We start from the raw sequence: 18690 nt of genomic DNA on the forward strand, positions 1-18690 counted from the left end.
CTCAAATCAATAAATTTTAAAAAAATTAATAAAAAACAATAAAGTCTCAATTAGAGAATGGCTATATAGTGTAAACACTTGCATCCACCTATCCCTACTAATCATAATTATTGAACTTTTCCTGGAACATTCTCCCCATTTCCCAGTTTTGCCACATCCTATTACATTTACACTAATTTCCATAATTAATCATTATATTGTGTCTATTTTTCTATGTACTACAATCATATCTTCTACTTTCAAATATCTGGAGTGGGGTTCAGAAATGCATCATCACTGCTTACAGTGAGTCCAGCTGACAGCAGAAAAATTAAGGATGGATTCAAAGGGTCATTGATATTTTCTTAATTTTACCAAGTCCCATGTGGCAGATAAATATCAAGAAGGATATCTCAGCTGCTGAGGTCCACCCTGAGAAACAACGGGTCCCAGCCTCACACCACACACCCCAGCCCAGGGATCCAGAGCTGGAAAGAGAAGTCCCCTTAACTTCTGGCTATAAATATCAGTGGGGATTGTGGCTGAGTGAGACAGAAGGCTGCTAGAATCCCTGGCAGTTCCTCTTAAAGGGCCTACACACAGACTTACTCAGACTCACTCCCTTTGAGGTCCAGCACTGGGGCAGCAGCTTGAAATGCACCAGTGACAGACAAGAAGGAACTGAAGTGTCTGGCATCAGAATAAGCACTGGAGGGCCAGCTTTCTCCCAGACAAAAGTGCTAGCAGAAACATTGTTCTTTTCTGAGCCTTCCACCCACAGAGCCAGCAGGCAGGTGCCATATCTGAGACTCCATCAACCTGGCTCACACTTTTTGCCCCACCCTGTGGGTCCACCCAAGCTGTTTCCAGTGACTTTTCCATTTGAATGGCCTGCCTGGGCACCTGGTTTAGACTTTCCTAAAATCTCTTAAATAAGCAACATATAGCCTCAGTATGCCCCATATGTCTCACTAAGTGTCCTCAGGCCTGGCACTAGTGGCAGCCATCCTTGGTTTGCAGCATTACTTTTCTTGGGTACCTCCAAATGCAGCACAAATAACAACCATTTGCAGAACACTTTGTAGCTCATGCCGATTGGCCCTGCTTGAAGAACGCAAGCAGTGGTTATCTTGGCCTGCACCTCCTAGAAGGCCCCAAAGTCAGCACACCTGGTGGACAGCTATAGACCTTGTTGAAGCACCACCACCCAGCCAACTCCTCAAGTGACACACTCGAGAGGTAGACACACCAGAGCCCTGCTGAATTTAGTCCTGCTCCTTGAGGTGGGCCCCTACACAGCTGATCCTCCATGGTGGTCTCAGCCAGTCCTGACAGCCAATGGCATGAGGGTAAATCCCTCCATTGACATGCCGATAGCAATCAAGACTCAACTACAACAGAAGGATGTGCATAGCCCACATGGGAGGTTGCACTTGGAGTACCCAGCTCGGGTAAACAGGGAGACTGTGCCACTGAACCCTATAGGACACTGACTATATTAGGCCACTCCACCAAGCCTAGGATATGTAGCAGTTCTACCTGATACATAGAAACAGGGTAGGCTGCCAAAATGAAGAGACAAAGCAACATATTCCAAATGAAAGAATAGAATAAAACTTCTGAAAAAGAACTTAACAAAGTGGAGACAAACAATCTACTAGATGCAGAGTTTAAAACAAGGATACTCAGTGAACTTGGGGGAAGAGTTGATGAACTTAAAGAGAACTTCAGCAACATAAAAAAGGACATGGAAACCATAAAAAAGAACCAGTCAGAAGTGAAGGATACACTAACTGAAATGAAGAATAATTTACAGGGAATCAATAACAGAGTAGATGAAGCTGAGAATCAAAACAGCAATTTGGAATATAAGGAAGCAAAAACCACCCAATCAGATCAAGAAAAGAAAAAAAGAAAGAAGAAGCTAAAAAAAATGAGAATGGTATAAGGAGCCTCTGGGACAACTTTAAGTGTATCAACATTTGCATCATGGGGGTACCAGAAGGAGAAGACAGAGAAAGCAACCAATCAAAAACCTATTAAAAAACATGACAGAAAACTTTCCTAATCTGGTGAAGGAAATATACATACAAGTCCAGGAAACAGAAAATCTCAAAGAAGATGAACCCAAAGAGGCCAACACCAAGACACATTATAATTAAAATGCAAAAGTTTAAGGAGAATGAGAGAATCTTAAAAGCAGCAAGAGAAAAGCAGTTAGTTCCCTACAAGGGAGCTCCCGTAAGACCATTGGCTGATTTTTCAACAGAAAATTTGCGGGCCAGAAGGGATTGGCAAGAGATATTCGAAGTGATGACAAACAAGGACCTACAACCACAATTAATCTACTCAGCAAAGCTATCATTTAGAATTGGAGGACACATAAAGAGATTCCCAGACAAGAATAAACTAAAGGAGTTCACCACCACCAAATCAGTATTACATGAAATGTTTAAAAGGTCTTCTTTAAGAAGAAGAAGAAAACAGATAAAAAATATTAATAATAAAATGACAATAAGTACGTATCTATCAACAATTGAATCTAAAAAATAAATAAACAGCTTTGGCCAGGTAACTCTGTAGGTTAAAGAGTTATTCCAATATGCCAAGGATGTGGGTTCAAATCCCAGTCAGAGAACATACAAGAATTAATCAATGAATGCATAAATAAGTGGAACAGTAAATTGAAATTTCTCTTTCTCTAAAACCAATCAATAAAAAGATAAAATATTTAAAAAACAAAATAAGTAAACAGAAAGCAGAAACAGACTCATAGATACAGAAAACATTTTGATGGTTGCCAGAGGAGAAAGGGGCTTGATTGGAAAAAGTGAAGATTAAGAAGTACAGATTGATAGTAACAGAGTAGTCATGGGGATGTTAAGTACAGCATAGGGAGTATAGTCAGTGATATTCTAATAACTATATGTTGTCAGATGAGTACTAGATTTATCAGGATGATCACTTAATAACTTATATAATGTCTATTCACTGGGAAGTACACCTGAAATTAATATAATATTGTATATCAACAATATTATTTGAAAAATAAAAAATGATTTAAAAATAATTAAATATTACTTTTCCAAATGATCTTCTTTCTTTCTTTCTTTCTTTCTTTCTTTCTTTCTTTCTTTCTTTCTTTCTTTCTTTCATTCTTTTATTTATTTAGTGAGAGGAAGGGAGGCAGACAGACTCCCGCATGTGCCCTGACAGGGATCTACCTCGCAAGCCCACTAAAGGGAACGCTCTGCCTATCTGAAGCCCTTGCTCCATTGCAACTGGGGCCATTGTTTAGTGCCTGAAGTGGAGGCCATGGAGCCATCCTCAGCGCCTGGGGCCAAATTACTCCAGTAAAGCCATAGCTGCAGGAGGGGAGGGGAAGAAGGAGAGAGAGAAAGAGAGGGAGGCATGGAGAAGCAAATGGGCGCTTCTCCTGTGTGCCCTGGCCGGGAATGGAACCTGGGACATCCACATGCTGGGCTGATGCTCTACCACTGAGCCAACCAGCCAGGGCCCAAATAATCTACTTTCTCAACTTCCATACTCTATAATTTTCAATGTATAATATATTAACTTGGTAAATTAAGTCAGTGTACTTCTTTTTCTAGGGTGGGGCGAAAGTAAGTTTACAGTTGTGAGTATGCAAAAACAGAGTTTATCCTTGTATTTTATTTATTATTATTTTCCATATGAACAACTCTAAACCTACTTTTACCCTACCCTGTACACATTAACATCTGTTCTACTTATTTACCTGTTAATCCTTTTGGTAGCACTTCTTTGTTTTAGTTGTTAATGGTTTATAAAAATTTCAAGGCCCCACTATTATTCCACTATTATTTTTATTATTCCAAGTTTTCTTGCCATCTTGTCTGACTTTTCTGTCTGTGGAATTTTAGTACTTTATAAACCCACTCTGGTCCCTATCAGGTGAAGCGGTTTTTCCCTGTACTGGTCCCTATCAGGTGAAGCGGTTTTTCCCTGTACTGGTCCCTATCAGGTGAAACGGTTTTTCCCTGTACTGGTCCCTATCAGGTGAAGCAGTTTTTCCCTGTACTGCTGAGTGATTCTCTGACCCTGGCAACTGCATGGCCATCTGAATGTCTCCTCTCTCCCTCCAGCTCCGCACTTGGAAATCCTTCAGATTTCACACATGAATGCATTTTAGCATGGCCATTCTCAGCCACACGTCTTGCCCTGCACTTTTGGAAATTTTATTCTCCAAAATAATGTAGAAGTGGATGATGATGGGAATAAAACCCTAAAAAAAATTAATGGAATGGAGTGGCATGTCATCTTAGAAAAAAAAAATTCAATTCAAAGTGTAGGAAAATTACATTTGCAGAATCCCTGAAAATATCTATTTAGTTTGGCATAAAATTTCTATGTATACTGCTCACAAAAATTAGGGGATATTTCAAAGTGAATATGAAGCGATAAAATATCCCCTAATTTTTGTGAGCAGTATATTTATATATTACATTATATATATATATATGTCATATATAGTAAAATGTACACTCATTTAGGAAAATAAGACATCAATATATTTAGCTGCATTTTTTTTTACCCCCTGCCTCTATCAAGCCTGTTTATTTTAATTTATATAAATGAAATACACTTTTGAGGCAGTTTGATCCTATTGCATGGTCAAGAGAGGCTTCTTGATTTTTGGGGTGTTCTGTTATAAGATCTCTGATTTATGAGGTAAACAATGTGAAAAAATTTTTTTAATTATACCTTCTTTCAGGCTCTGAGTTTGCCCTTTGCAAATAGCAAACTAAACTATATATTAGACTTAGATTTTATTTCTCAATTTGATTCTGTAGGTCTTATTTAATGTTTATTTATACCAGAATATGATGAAGTTCGAGGAATGAATTTTAGTGTTATGAGTTTTCATATCTGTGTGTGTGCATGCACGTGTGCACCTTTTTCATTAAATGAAAAGAAATTGAGAGATGCTGCATCTGAGACTGCTGTTATCTCTAGAACGTTTCTAAAAATTATTAAATAAATATTTGTTTGAAGAATTGCATTCCTTGAATCTATGAAAGGACTGACTTTGACATCTGGCTTTTCTTGATAGAGCTGTTTACAGGGAGGTATGTGATTATCTGCATTAATTACTATCCATGAGAGTGAGGAGGGGTCTTCACTTTGCACCATGTTATTTTCTCATGCCAAATGCATTGGTTTCTCTGTCTGGTGCTAAATGCCCAATATGAGTAGCTAATTTCGCTTCCCTGTTTAGCAAAAGAACATTTTCATCGCTGTCTCCAATAGTGCTTGCTCTTCACATACTGTTTTAATGAATCCTTTATGTGGGAAATGTAGGATGAGCCATTGTTCCAACTGGGAACGAATATCGGGTCTTGACGATCTCTTAGGAATGGTTTTCTGTCTATCAGTGAATAGTTTATGATCATAGCCCAGGACTTGAATCAAAGAAAAAATAATGATAATCCTGTTTGACAAATACACTCTGGTTGACTAAGAACTGTGCTAGAAGAAACGGTTGGAATATGATCATTGTTGTAAAGAGACTTCCACTCTAGTGTGGTAGATAAACACAGAACCAGATAGCTACACTATGGTGCAAAGAGTTCTGCAATAAAGGGATGATCATGACCTCATGACCCAGACATCTAGTGATTAATTCTTCTTGGTTAGCAACAATCAAACAAACAAAAACCCCAGTTCACTATGGGAGGAAATCAACAGGGTAAAAATACTATAAGGAAAAAAAATCAGCAGCAGCAGCAACAGTCATAAATGCTACATAAACTAGTTTCTGGAAATCTGCATGGAAAAGCTGAGTTTTGAAGGATGACGATGAATACAGGCAAATGTATTTCCAGGTGGTGACATCAGTGTTTCAGATTTGTGTAGGCATGAAAATGCTCCCTCTGACGCAGGAGAAATGAATTGGCCACCATTACTTATCTCTTTGTGTGCTTATTTGGGGTACTGGACATTAAAAACTAGGAATGGCCTTGTAAGCCATACTATTGATTTTCAAAAGTGCCCTCTGGGTGATTCAGAGGTTATGGTGCAGAAGAATGATATGGACATATTTATGTTTTAGAAAGAAAACTGGCAACAGAATAGGGAGCCGAAGCCAAGAAAACAGTTGGGAATAGTTTGGCCCTGCCAGCTAAATATGGAGCTTGCCTTCCATTGCTTTTTCCTTCTGGGAGAGGGTTAAGGCAAAGGAGGAAATAAAAAAAAAAAGAGGAAAGGAAGAAATATAAAAGAGGTGGACAGCAAAGACTCTCTGGAGCAGTTTATATGAATCACGAGTAGGAGGGAGGGAGTGAAGCTTTCCCTCTTTGTACCTCACATGATCTTAGGGGGATTCACCAGCCCCGAAGTCAGGAACTACCTACTGGATACTGTCTCTTAGTTTCTGACACCTTTCTCTTTTTTGCCTCTCATATCTGATCTTATCACTGAATTGAATTTAAGGGAAAATACCTTTCCCTATCACTTTTCTAACATTGCCAACACTGGCTTCATGTATAAGCACTTAGCACCTAATCAAGATCCTGGAGGGCTTATTTCCCCTCTCTGTGTTTAATGCAGCCTGTAGCTGATCCCCTAACTGCTCTGCTTTTATCATTACGAGCCCTGTTCAAGCTTCATTTGGAGGGACAGTCAAATTTTCAGAATAACTCTGAAGATTCCATCCTATCTACCACCATGACCGCGCCCATTTACTGCCTTTGGTCATAATTTTTCTCCCATAAGTCCTTTTAGAATCATCACTTCTTATTCTACATTTACCAAAATTCTTTTAATCCTTTAAAAATTTAAAATTCAGGCCCTGGCTGAGTAGCTCAGTTGTTTGGAGTGTTGTCCCAATACACCAAGGTTGCAGGTTTGATCCCCTGTCAGGGCACATACAAGATCAACCAGTGAATGCTTAGATGAGTGGAGAAACAAATCAATGTTTTTCTCTCTCTCTCTCTCTGCAATTAATAATTTTGTTGTTGTTGTTGTATTTTTCTGAAGTTGGAAACGGGGAAGCAATCAGACAGACTCCCACATGCGCCTGACCGGGATCCACCCGGCATGCCCACCAGAGGGCGATGCTCTGCCTATCTGGGGCATTGCTCTGTTGCAACCAGAGCCATTTTAGCGCCTGAGGCAGAGGCCATGGAGCCATCCTCAGCGCCCAGGCCAACTTTGCTCCAATGGAGCCTTGGCTGCGGGAGGGGAAGAGAGAGACAGAGAGGAAGGAGAGGGGGAGGGGTGGAAAAGCAGATGGGTGCTTCTCTCCTGTGTGCCCTGGCCAGGAATCGAACCTGGGACTCCTGCATGCCAGGCCAATGCTCTACCACTAAGCCAACTGGCCAGGGCCAATAATTTTTTTTTTTAAAGTCAAAGATCAACTCAAATTCAATGTCTTATGACATTTTTTTGGTGAGCAAGGGAAGGCCACACTTCTTTCCTTTTATACAAGGGCTTGAAACTTTACTGAGAAAGTCCTCCTTATTTTTCTACTGATATTATTCACCTGAATATTTCACATTATATCCAACAGTCTAATAGTTCCCAGTGGGAACATAACTTAGTTCAATGCGGCTAATATTTATTGTGAACCTAACACACATGTAAGGCATTATGCTAAACATTCTCAGGATGTCAATATGAAAGGATAAATATGTCAAATGTCTGTTCTTTGGAAGAACAGTTTAACAAATGTATTCATTATTTCCACTTTATCTATATGATTAATAATATATGTGACCTTTCAAATATGAAACTCTTCATTCATGGGGTTGGCAAACTCCAGAAGTAGATGAAATTGTGATGGAAGCTACATAAGCACACATTTCACAGAAAGCATTTGGTCTCAGTAGATGCAGAAATGTAACCACGCCTTCAACATTAAACTTAATCTTAGTGTATATGTTGTTAATTATGTCATATGTCTTATTCTGATCAGGCTGCTAGCACTTAGACTGGGTAGCTTGAAAACAACAGAAATTTATTTCTCAGTTCTGGAGGTTAGATGTTCAAGATCACAGTGCCAGCATATGGCTAGCAGAAGGCTATCTTTTGGGTCACAGACAGCCAATGTCTCCTTGGGTTCTCACATGGAAGAAGGGGTAAGGGAGCTCTCTCGAGCCTCTCACGCCTTAATTTCATTCATGTGGATTCTGTCCTCATGACCTCGTCATTTCTAAAGGCACCAGCTCCTCATACCATCACACTAAGCATTAGTATTTCAACATATGAATTTGGGGAGAACACCAATATTCAGACTAGAGCACCTTGAATATTAGAAGTGCCTTCCTGAGGGGATGAAAGTTTGGGAAACTATGATGCATCCATTCCACACACCATCCTTAAAAATTAGTACCTGCTATTAATTTTAAAGGAAAGCAAATATAATTTCTTTCCACTCTTTTGCCTAAGAGGAAAATTTAACTAACAAGTTCATAACGGTGATATAAGTGGATTTCATAAAGGACATAGACAAGCTTGATAAAAATTTAAGACCAAATGTACGTATGGTTGCGTGACCCTGACATTTACACTAAGAGCCATCTACTATCTGGTACTCTGAGCACTAATTAGAAGGAAATCAGTTTTAAGGAATCAATAATTCCTTTAGACAGTAAACTAGCTTTCCATCAAATTATGGGAATTTTATCCCAGATATGCATTTGATTATTACAGGGAAAAATAAAAGAGTAAGGTTCATAAGAAAGCAGAAGTACCCTATGTTATAATCTTTGGCCAATGCTTTCTAATTGTTCTTTTTCATATTCTTTAAATACAGAATCCCCTTCACCTACAGCTGAGTTTAGAAAATTCATTAAGTTCTGATGCTGATGTCACTGTCTCAATCCTGACCATGAACAACTGGTACGATTTTAGCTTGTTGCTGTGCCAGGAAGACTGGAACATCACCGACTTCCTCCTCCTTACCCAGCATAACTCCAAGTTCCACCTTGGATCTATCATCAACATCACTGCCAACCTCTCTGCCACCGAAGACCTAGTAAGCTTCCTGCAGGTCCAGCTTGAGAGCATTAAGAACAGCACGCCCACAATGGTGATGTTTGGCTGCGACATGGACAGTATCCGGAGGATTTTTGAAATTACCACCCAGTTTGGGGTAATGCCACCTGAGCTTCTCTGGGTGCTGGGGGATTCACAGAACGTCGAGGAACTGAGGACAGAAGGTCTTCCCTTAGGTCTCATTGCTCATGGAAAAACGACACAGTCGGTCTTTGAGTACTATGTGCAAGATGCCATGGAATTGGTCGCAAGAGCTGTAGCCACAGCCACTATGATCCAGCCCGAACTTGCTCTCATTCCCAGCACAGTAAACTGCATGGATGTGGAAACTTCAAATCTCACTTCAGGACAATATCTGTCAAGGTAGGATCCAAGGCCTGGGTTACATCCCTGTTCACAGGGCTGGGACAGGAAGTAAAATTTCCCTATCTCTTTTGTAAAAATCTTGACTCTGAGTAACTTTAAACTCCAATAATATTTCTGAGAGGTGTTCTGGTTATATAAGGCTAGTATTTCGTGATCTGTCATCTGGAATTTGACCTATAGAGTTTTAGTACATTGCGTATAGTGGGAACACTCAGTCCTACTTTTAAACTCTGGCTTAGTCTCCTACTAGGTGTATCTTCTTGGAAAGGTGTTTAACAACCCTGAGCCTCAGTTTTTTAATTAGTAAACTTGTATAATATTGAATAGCTTGATATTATAATAAAGATGTCATGTCATTATCTATAAAAAGTACCTAACACTGTGCTCAGCTCATAGTAGATGCACAACATATGTTTCTATCTCTGCCCATACTTTCCCATATCAACAGACTTGGACAAATATTTCTGAATCTTTACAGAGAAAAGTAATTAGTGAATCAGGTAATAGACTTTTCTCTTTCCTCCTAGGCACTGATGCTAAAAACACTATAAAATAGTGGTGAAGGCATAGACTCTGAAGCCAGACTCTGAACTTGAATTTTGGCTCTGCCACTTACTACTTACATGACTTGGTCAAGTTACCTAACTTCTCTGAGCCCTAGTTTTCTATGTTATATATTCATTTATGTAATTAATATATCCTACTATATTCATGGAGACATTGTGACAGATACACAGGTAGGTAGATACATATATGCATACATGCATAGAAAGATGGAACAAGCTAAGAGTTCCTACAAGAGTAGTATATACATATATATTTTTATTATTATTATTATTATTATTATTATTTAAGTATCTTTCCTCTTCAGTTCCTCAATCTGGCTCAGAACCTAAAATGAAAAAGTCCATTTAAATCAAAGACTAACCCATTTTATAGACCTGGTTTTCTTGATCCCCCAACAAGAGAATATCCTTAAAAGATATTTTATTGGGGCCTGGATTTTTTTTTCTGAGAAGGATCACCTATGGTTAGAGAGGCAAAGCAGAGAACTATGGCACTTTCAGAGGTGAAGGCTTAGCTCTAGGCTCAGCCCCATTTTTAGGCAATCCTCTTGGCACAGGGACATCTGACCCTATTGAGGAACACAAGGCAACCTCATAGTGTCTTACCTTTTAGAAAGACATAATTATTTGATGAAAAATCAAAAGATAACTAAGCATTTTACATTTAATTTTATATAAGTGAATCTAGCACCTACTATGTGCAAGGCAACATGTTAAATGCCATATATATGGCAGAGTTCAAGTACAACCTATATACTCCCTAAAGAAGGTTGTTAATAAAATAAAACGATTCAGAATTTATTTATTAGGAAACTTTTAATGATAAATTAGATGTTCTATCATATTCTTATCTTTCCATTTTTTTCCATTTTGTATTTGAATTTTTACAGGATATAACTAAATGCATATTTTTATTTTATAGCTGCTGTTGGGGTTTAATCTACTGTTTTTGAACTAGCAGATAAGTAAGGCTCAGGATTTTATCTAGGATAAAAAACATTCTCCTTCCTAGCACAAATATAAGTAAAGTTTTTATTTATAAATCAAAATAGTCATTATTTTGAAAGGACACTCAGCAGGCAGGAAAAACCACTTGTGAAAACTACGCTGAGTTATTTAGCCTCTTTCTGTCTGATGTGAAATGGAGAGACTGAGAAAAATGTTTTTGTTGGATCTTAAAAATGTTTAAAAACTACAGAGAAAAATATTTGCTGATATGGATTTATATATACATTAAGGGATCATTTTATTAAGATCACTGATTTTTCTGGCTCCTCAAGATTTAATTTATATTAAAGATATATGTCTCCTTCCACAGGATTCTATGAAACTTTGTACATGAAATTATGTACAAATCACCATTATTTGCCTGTGTCTGTCCTGTGAGCCAAAATATAAATTTTATTAAGTGAAAATATTATTCAGCCTACTTTAATACCTAGCATAGAGCAACCACTTAATAGACCATTATTGAAATTGATATAGAAAGAAAGAAAGGAAATGTTTTATTATATTTATGCCCTACATCAAATGTAGCTGTAGCAGAATATCAGGTGGTTGATAGATAAATAAAATTTTGTCTAAATTAAGAATTTTTTTTTTAACTTACCTAGATACCATCTAGTTTTCTTCGGCTGCTGTTTTTTTGTTTTTGTTTTTTTTAATGAAATGTTAGGTTATGGAATAATCTTCGCTATTTTCACATGTTTATTCCACAAACTATAAAAGGTGTTAAAGAAGACAGTGAGGTTTAGAGTTCAGTAGCAACACAATGTATAAGGGTCAGTGACAATATTTTCATCTCCAAATGTGTTTGTGAATGAACTCAAAGAATTTTCAGGAAATACGCCCAGGACTTCTTCAAATCCCTAAAGATACAGTCAAGGAGAAAGGTTCAAAGTGTTCAGGAAAGGGTCAGGTGAAGTGAGCAAACCCTGGATGAAGTCTTTATAATGAATAACTGAAAGGCTGTCATAAGCTCTAAAACATCTGTGGATTTTTCATCATTCTTACTTATTTGGTTAAACACAGTCTTCTATAAAGTTTGTTATTCTCAGTCCTTAAGTCGCATCGTTGTATGGTAATTTTCTTACTGTTTCTGAATTTTGTGAAGCTGACCCCACTTCCTCGCTGCATAATGAAAGTCTTGAGGGTAATGAGCCATGAATAGCTCGTGTCAAAGTTATGCAAGCTTTCATTTCTCAGACCGTCATTTTCAGTTTGGGTTGACAGAATGGTTAACATTTTTAAATGTTAATGAAACTACCAAAAGCATGGCTTTTTTCAGTATAGCCTTTTAAACTAGAAAAATCATTTCCCATGACAGATGACATAGATGTAATTACAGGTGTAACAGATTCTATTCTTCCGGGTCTCCACATGCCAGAGCAAACGTCCATCATAACCAATGTAGACAAACCTATTTGGGCGGGGACGGACAAGTTCACAGCATGATCTTTAACAATTTATGTGCAAGTTGTTCTATTAAATGTTAACTATTTGAAGCAATGAAAGCTGATGTATTACTTGGTAATGACTTCATAAATACATGGATGTTTTTGTGTAGCCAGTGACCATTTGTTGAACTAGAGTGAGGTAGCCAAAATGGAGACTTACATGCTGCCATTTTGTACCTGACAGCCAAGTGCAAGAGGTTGAAAAGTAAGAGGTTATAAGACAAAGAAATGCATGATTCTTAAAATGTGTCTAGGTACATACAGAGGAGGAAATAATGAACTCTTCTTGGATACTTGATGATGAGGGAGAAACACTGGAATTGGATCTTGATAAATGAATAGGATTTTTCTTGTTTGGAGCTAATGCAAATCCTCCAAGACCTGAAGGAGAAATTTAGCACAGTTGGAGCAAACATCGCACATGAAGAGGATTTGACATGATTCTGGAAAAGCAGTTAATTTGATAGTATGCCAAGGCTTCACGCCAAGCCTAAGGAGCTTGCATTTTATATGCATACTGGCTATCACTTGAATGGCAGAACATTAGCCATGACATATTATAAAATCATAATCCTATAACAAATTAATCAACTATAGTAATATGGCATAAAAGCCTTGCAAGTAATTTTTTTAAACTATTAGGATATAAATTTTTTTTTATTTCTGAAAATTGGTTTTAACCTTGACCACATATACTCCTTTACTGAATTCTAAATACCAGGCTCTGGTGAAAATGAATAGGAGTTTGGGGACTTACTTGTTGATCCTAGGGTTAGGGTTTGCCCGTGTTTATCTGAAGGCCTTGGGTGCTAATGAAGCTATTATTCCTGGAGAAAGAGCTTCCTGGCTTATTCATAGCCTGGTTAAAAGCAATTATATTTTAAATATTCCAGCAGTCTTCACACTGGTAGATACCTTTTTCCCCTTGGTCTAAGAAGTCCCTGATCTTTTGGCTAATTAATCATAGTCCTGTTAGTTACTCTAGCTTCTAAGTGGAATATGAAATCTTGCCTTTCTTCTTTGAACAGCTTCAGCAGCACAGTGGGCAATGATTAATTCATTTATTCATTCACAAACATTTGTTGAAGCTTACAACCCTTTCTATTCTTCAACCAGGAGAGGATACGTTCCTCTAATTATCTAAGTATTTTATCTATTTCCATGGACCCGGCTGCTTGGTTATTCTTCTTTATTGGGACAACATGCATTCTACTAGTGCTTATCTTCCAGCAGTAGCTGGCATTGTTAGGCCCCTCCTCAGTTGTCCTTAAAAAAATGATCCAACATGCTAGATACTCCTTCCCTTCCAAGCTGTGTTCATTTTTATGTTTATGTGGTCAAATGATGCCAAGAGCCACTGGCCTTTCATTAAGAGTAAGTGTTGCTTTGTTTATTGATTCTGCACGTAATAGTCAGAACCTGCTATGTGCCAGGTATTGGGAGGCACTAGGGAGCTTTAGAAAAAAAGAAATCCCAAGGCATAAATTGGTGATGGTTCCTATTTTATTCGTGGATATTAGAAGAATTCCAGAAGAACTTGAGGCTGCATGATATAATTCTAATTTGGGGTATTTCCATCCACCTTTATAATAATGTGCTGACATTGTGACCCTGGCATCTATGAAACTTTAATTTCCTGAACTATAAGGATTCCTACTTTGAAACATTGAGTGGTATGCCTAAGGTCATTCAGCGAGTATTTTATAAGGGGAGATTTAAATTAGTTCATCTAAATCCAACTTCCAGGCTCTTTCAGAATTTATATAAACTTTCCTTAATTGGGATCTCATTACTTTGCAATAATATTTTAGCTGAAAGCTAGATAAATCAAGAGGCATGGTTACCCATGTATAGGCATTCTTGTCCTAAGGATTTCTATGGAGCTAATCTAATTAGCCTATACATCCTTGGTCCCCCAAAGAGAACCTATTGCTGTCGGATGACCTACTTTGTCTAGCTGTTACTCCTACATTAGCTTCTCTGCTAGGGCTACCAAGGAGTCAGTAACTCAAGAAAACACATGTGTTGTTATGAATCTTAGCAACCAACACTTAAGGTCCGTGTTTCCAGATATTTTCTTTTTTTTTTTTTTTCTGAAGCTGGAAACAGGGAGAGACAGTCAGACAGACTCCCGCATGCGACCGACCGGGATCCACCCGGCACGCCCACCAGGGGCGACGCTCTGCCCACCAGGGGGCGATGCTCTGCCCATCCTGGGCGTCGCCATGTTGCGACCAGAGCCACTCTAGCGCCTGAGGCAGAGGCCACAGAGCCATCCCCAGCGCCCGGGCCATCTTTGCTCCAATGGAGCCTTGGCTGCGGGAGGGGAAGAGAGAGACAGAGAGGAAAGCGCGGCGGAGGGGTGGAGAAGCAAATGGGCGCTTCTCCTGTGTGCCCTGGCCGGGAATCGAACCCGGGTCCTCCGCACGCTAGGCCAACGCTCTACCGCTGAGCCAACCGGCCAGGGCCTCCAGATATTTTCAATAGGAATCCCTGTCTCTGAAATAATTTGGCTGAAATCCTTTGAATTTGCCCTTCCTTCTAAGTCATGTCAAGAGCTGAGTCGAAAAATTTCCCTAATTCCTAGGGGCTACAAATAAGAAGTAATGGAAAATGTGTATTTCCTCAGGACCCTGTAATGGTGTATACAGCTGAAATTTGCTTAGTCTAGCATCCAGCAGGTATTAAACTGTGGAATTTTTTTCAAATCAGGAGAGCTTCCAAGAGTTTTGTTTGTGTATTTGTTTGCCCGAGAGGTAATTGTGTTCTCTGTTGACTTTTTTTACTTTGTATGCATCTACTATAAAACTTGGAAATAGGTCAAAAAGATGTATGACAATATAGAGGACAATACCGCAGCTCTACTCTGGATTCCAGCTCTATCTCTTGGGGCCACTTCAATCTGCAGACACTGTAACCCTTTGGATGGATGCTTAGCTGGTAAATCCTGCATAATGTCCCATTGCCAGCGCTACACTAAGGGAGGGGACAGCAACACCTGGACTAGTGCTGGGCCAAATCTAGAGAGCTAGAATGAATTAAGTGGGAGTAGTACACAAAGCAACCAGGAGCAGTCCAAAGAGTGGGCACAGATAATAACAGCTATGTGGAAGAGTCAAGGTTCATACCAGAAAACAAAGAGAAAGGAAAACAATGTAAGGGTATGAAACAGATCTAACTATCATGTGGGAGAAAAACAGAAAATAGTGCCAGGTTGCCAGTTGGGCCACATGAAAGCAGGAAAAAGAGAATGCTATATCCATGTCTCTGATTTCTTAACATAGTGACCCCCCTTACACACATTAATAATAACTCAACCCAAAATTTATATTAAACTATGACCCAATCACATAGATTAGTATTTTTCTTCTCTTGGTAAAGAAAAACAGGAGCCCTCCTATCCCTCCTTTCAATTCACTTGTAAGTAACTGAATTTTGCAGATACATTTTACAAAACATAGATCCAAACAATTGTATGTATGTACATTTAATATGTTATTAAATTGCTGTTGCCCATTAACTGATAAAAATCTATTTTAAAAAATGAGCTTTGTAAGTTGTTGTAAGAGATGATTCAATCAGTGGTTATAATATGTGGAGCCCTTTGCTCTGAAGATTGAAATTTAGCAATTTCTAATTCCTATTAAATTCCTTGTCATCAGAGAGGTTTCCCGGTGAACTAATTTTTATTATTGATACTATCCATTTGTTATTCAGGGGAAATAGAATTAGAATTTTAATGTTTGGAACAATCTATAAATTGCAAATGCAAACACTTCTTGGCTTATGGAACCCTGTTCTTCTGGCAAAGTGGTGAAGAGATCGCTTTTTGTTTGTTTGTTTATTAATTTTTAGGGAGAGGTAATGGGGGAGGAGACATCAATTTATTGTTCTAATTATTCATACCATCATTGGTTGGGTCTTATATGTGCCCTGACCAGGGATCGAACCTGCAACCTCTGCATGTCAGGACAAACTAACCAATTAAGCTACTCAGTCAGGGCCTGAACAGATCTCTTTAAGAGATACATGTCTGCCTGACCAGGCAGTGGCACAGTGGATAGAGCATCGGACTGGGACATGGAGGACCCACGTTCGAAACCCCGAGGTCACCAGCTTGAGCACGGGCTCATCTGGTTTGAGCAAGGCTCACCAGCTTGAGCCTAAAGTTGCTGCCTTGAGCAAGGGATCACTTGGTCTGCTGTAGCCCCCCGGCCAAGGCATATATGAGAAAACAATCAATGAACAACAAAAGTGCCACCACAAAGAATTAATGCTTCTCATCTCTCTCTCTTCCTGTCTGTCCCTATATGCCCCTCTCTCTGTCTCTCTCTGTCTCTGTCACACATACAAAAAAAGAGAGATACATGTCTGATTTGTGCAGAAAGCATGAGTTTAATTGCATTTACCCCACACACATTACCCAGCAGTTACTCTGGCCATGCGCTGTGTGTTGCCTAAGAGTCAAAGATGACTCAGTGAGATCAGTGTTTAGATGAGCATCTTTCAGTTTGACAGCCTGCAGTGTTAGGAATCAGGGCAGTGGGAAAGGGAGGGTTTGTTCATCCCTAATAGCAGCTCTAGAAGAGATGGGCCTTGGAGGATCTAATAGGTTAAAACATCAAAGATGGATTTCATCAGTGGCCAATACTTATACACTGGGGTATTAAGGAGGACTCAAGAAGACAGTTGAGTCCTTTTACTCTTAGCTGAAGAAATAATCTACAGTCAATGTTTCATTTGGAGAGCTATCCCATGTATGGAGAACAAAATCAAAGCATGTCCTCTGACAGAATTGGACCATCGATCAGTGAGCTCTGTAGCTAAGAGGGCAAATTCACATTATCATAAAAAAGGAGGCAGATGCCATTGGCCTTGGCTTCAGTGAAAGATGCCAGACAGTAAAAACTGAACTAGTAACAACTTTCCATACAAACAGACAAAGGTTCTCCAGAGCCAAGAAATAAGAAACTATGGCAAAAGAGACATTTAAAAAACTGAAGGGAAGTAAATAGATGGATTTCAGAGGGTACTGGAGCAGGGGGCTAGAGTGTCAACAGCAAAAATTACTTAACTAATGGTAGTCAACAGCTGAATTAAGACAGGATCTCTTCCTAACACGATGAAATATCAATATTTCCTTTATACAATGTCCACCAAAGGGGAGAGAAGGAAGGAGAGGAATAGAAGAGAAGATAAAATTTAGAAAAGTAAAATATGATAAATATCATTAAAGGAATAATGAAATAACCATAGATCAGTCCACATGCCAGGAACTGTGAGAATACTGGAGGAATGGAAAATAATCTACAGCTTGAGGAAGAAAGACACAAAATGAGAATAATTTAGGGAATAAGAAGGATTAGGGAAAAGTCTTGAAAAATTAAGAAAAATTATGGTTTAAAATACATACATAATTATAAATAGCTAATGATTCAGACAACTGGAGGTCTATGTGAACGATTGGAACTGGGTGTAAGTTTTCCAAAAGACAGGAGACTATCCAAGGAGAGAATAGTTTGGGACTTCTCAGCGACAAAGAACAGGAAGCAATGACGGAAGTGTGAGCTTGTAACAAATGCAATAGTGTAGACCTGTGGAGGCTGTGAGGTTTTGATTGAAAGATTGATTACCTGATTGTCAAAATGATACATGAAGAAAAGATGGGATTTCTGAACATCTACTGATCTCTTCCCAACTCTCCTTCTTCTTTCCCAGAAAAAAAAAAAAAGGAAACTTCAGGAATATTCCATTGTTTTATACTAAAAATGCTTTATTGAGCTTTTCTACTACAAAAAAACAAGTCTGGAGCTAAATTAAATGTGACCAAGAAATTCATAGTTAGATTCAGTGCCTAGAAGCAAGTATACGTGACAAGAATTATGTGGTGCTGGTGAGAGGAGAGTTAGGTAGAATGTCACTGACAATAACACAGCCAAAAATTTCTAATCAGGCAAAGGCAGAAAAAACACAATTAAGTTCTCACAGGCTAAGAAATTGTACAGAGCTTTGTAGAAGATGAACAAATCTCTCATTGCTCAGGGGGAAAATATTTAAAATGATGAGATGATCATGGGAAAAGAAAATCAGCTCATTTTTCAAGATATAAGAGAATGAGAATACAGATTTTTTTAATGATACAAAGCAAGTTCCCAACGGGAAAGATAAATGCTAAGGCTTTACAGAACAAAATAGATATTCTCATGTACAGATATGATTAATGGAAGGCAACAATATGGGAAAAGGGCAAAGATAAGAGGGCAATTTAGTACAAAATAAAAAACAAA

At 38.6% G+C, this 18690-nt stretch overlaps 1 protein-coding gene across 5 annotated transcripts in view; it reads left to right on the plus strand.

The window, feature by feature from the left end:
* Positions 1-18690, plus strand: part of GRIN3A (glutamate ionotropic receptor NMDA type subunit 3A) — a 178285-nt gene that overhangs the window by 44544 nt on the left and 115051 nt on the right. For all 5 annotated transcript variants that reach the window (XR_010729050.1, XR_010729049.1, XM_066256614.1 and 2 more), the window contains one exon: positions 8774-9378. Coding sequence is in view for 3 of the 5 variants with exons in the window: in XM_066256614.1 (XP_066112711.1) it covers positions 8774-9378 (605 nt within the window). In the remaining 2 variants the exon portion in view is untranslated. The remainder of the gene's footprint in view (positions 1-8773; positions 9379-18690) is intronic.

Source organism: Saccopteryx bilineata, chromosome 2 (assembly GCF_036850765.1).
Source record: "Saccopteryx bilineata isolate mSacBil1 chromosome 2, mSacBil1_pri_phased_curated, whole genome shotgun sequence".
Lineage (NCBI taxonomy): Eukaryota > Metazoa > Chordata > Mammalia > Chiroptera > Emballonuridae > Saccopteryx > Saccopteryx bilineata.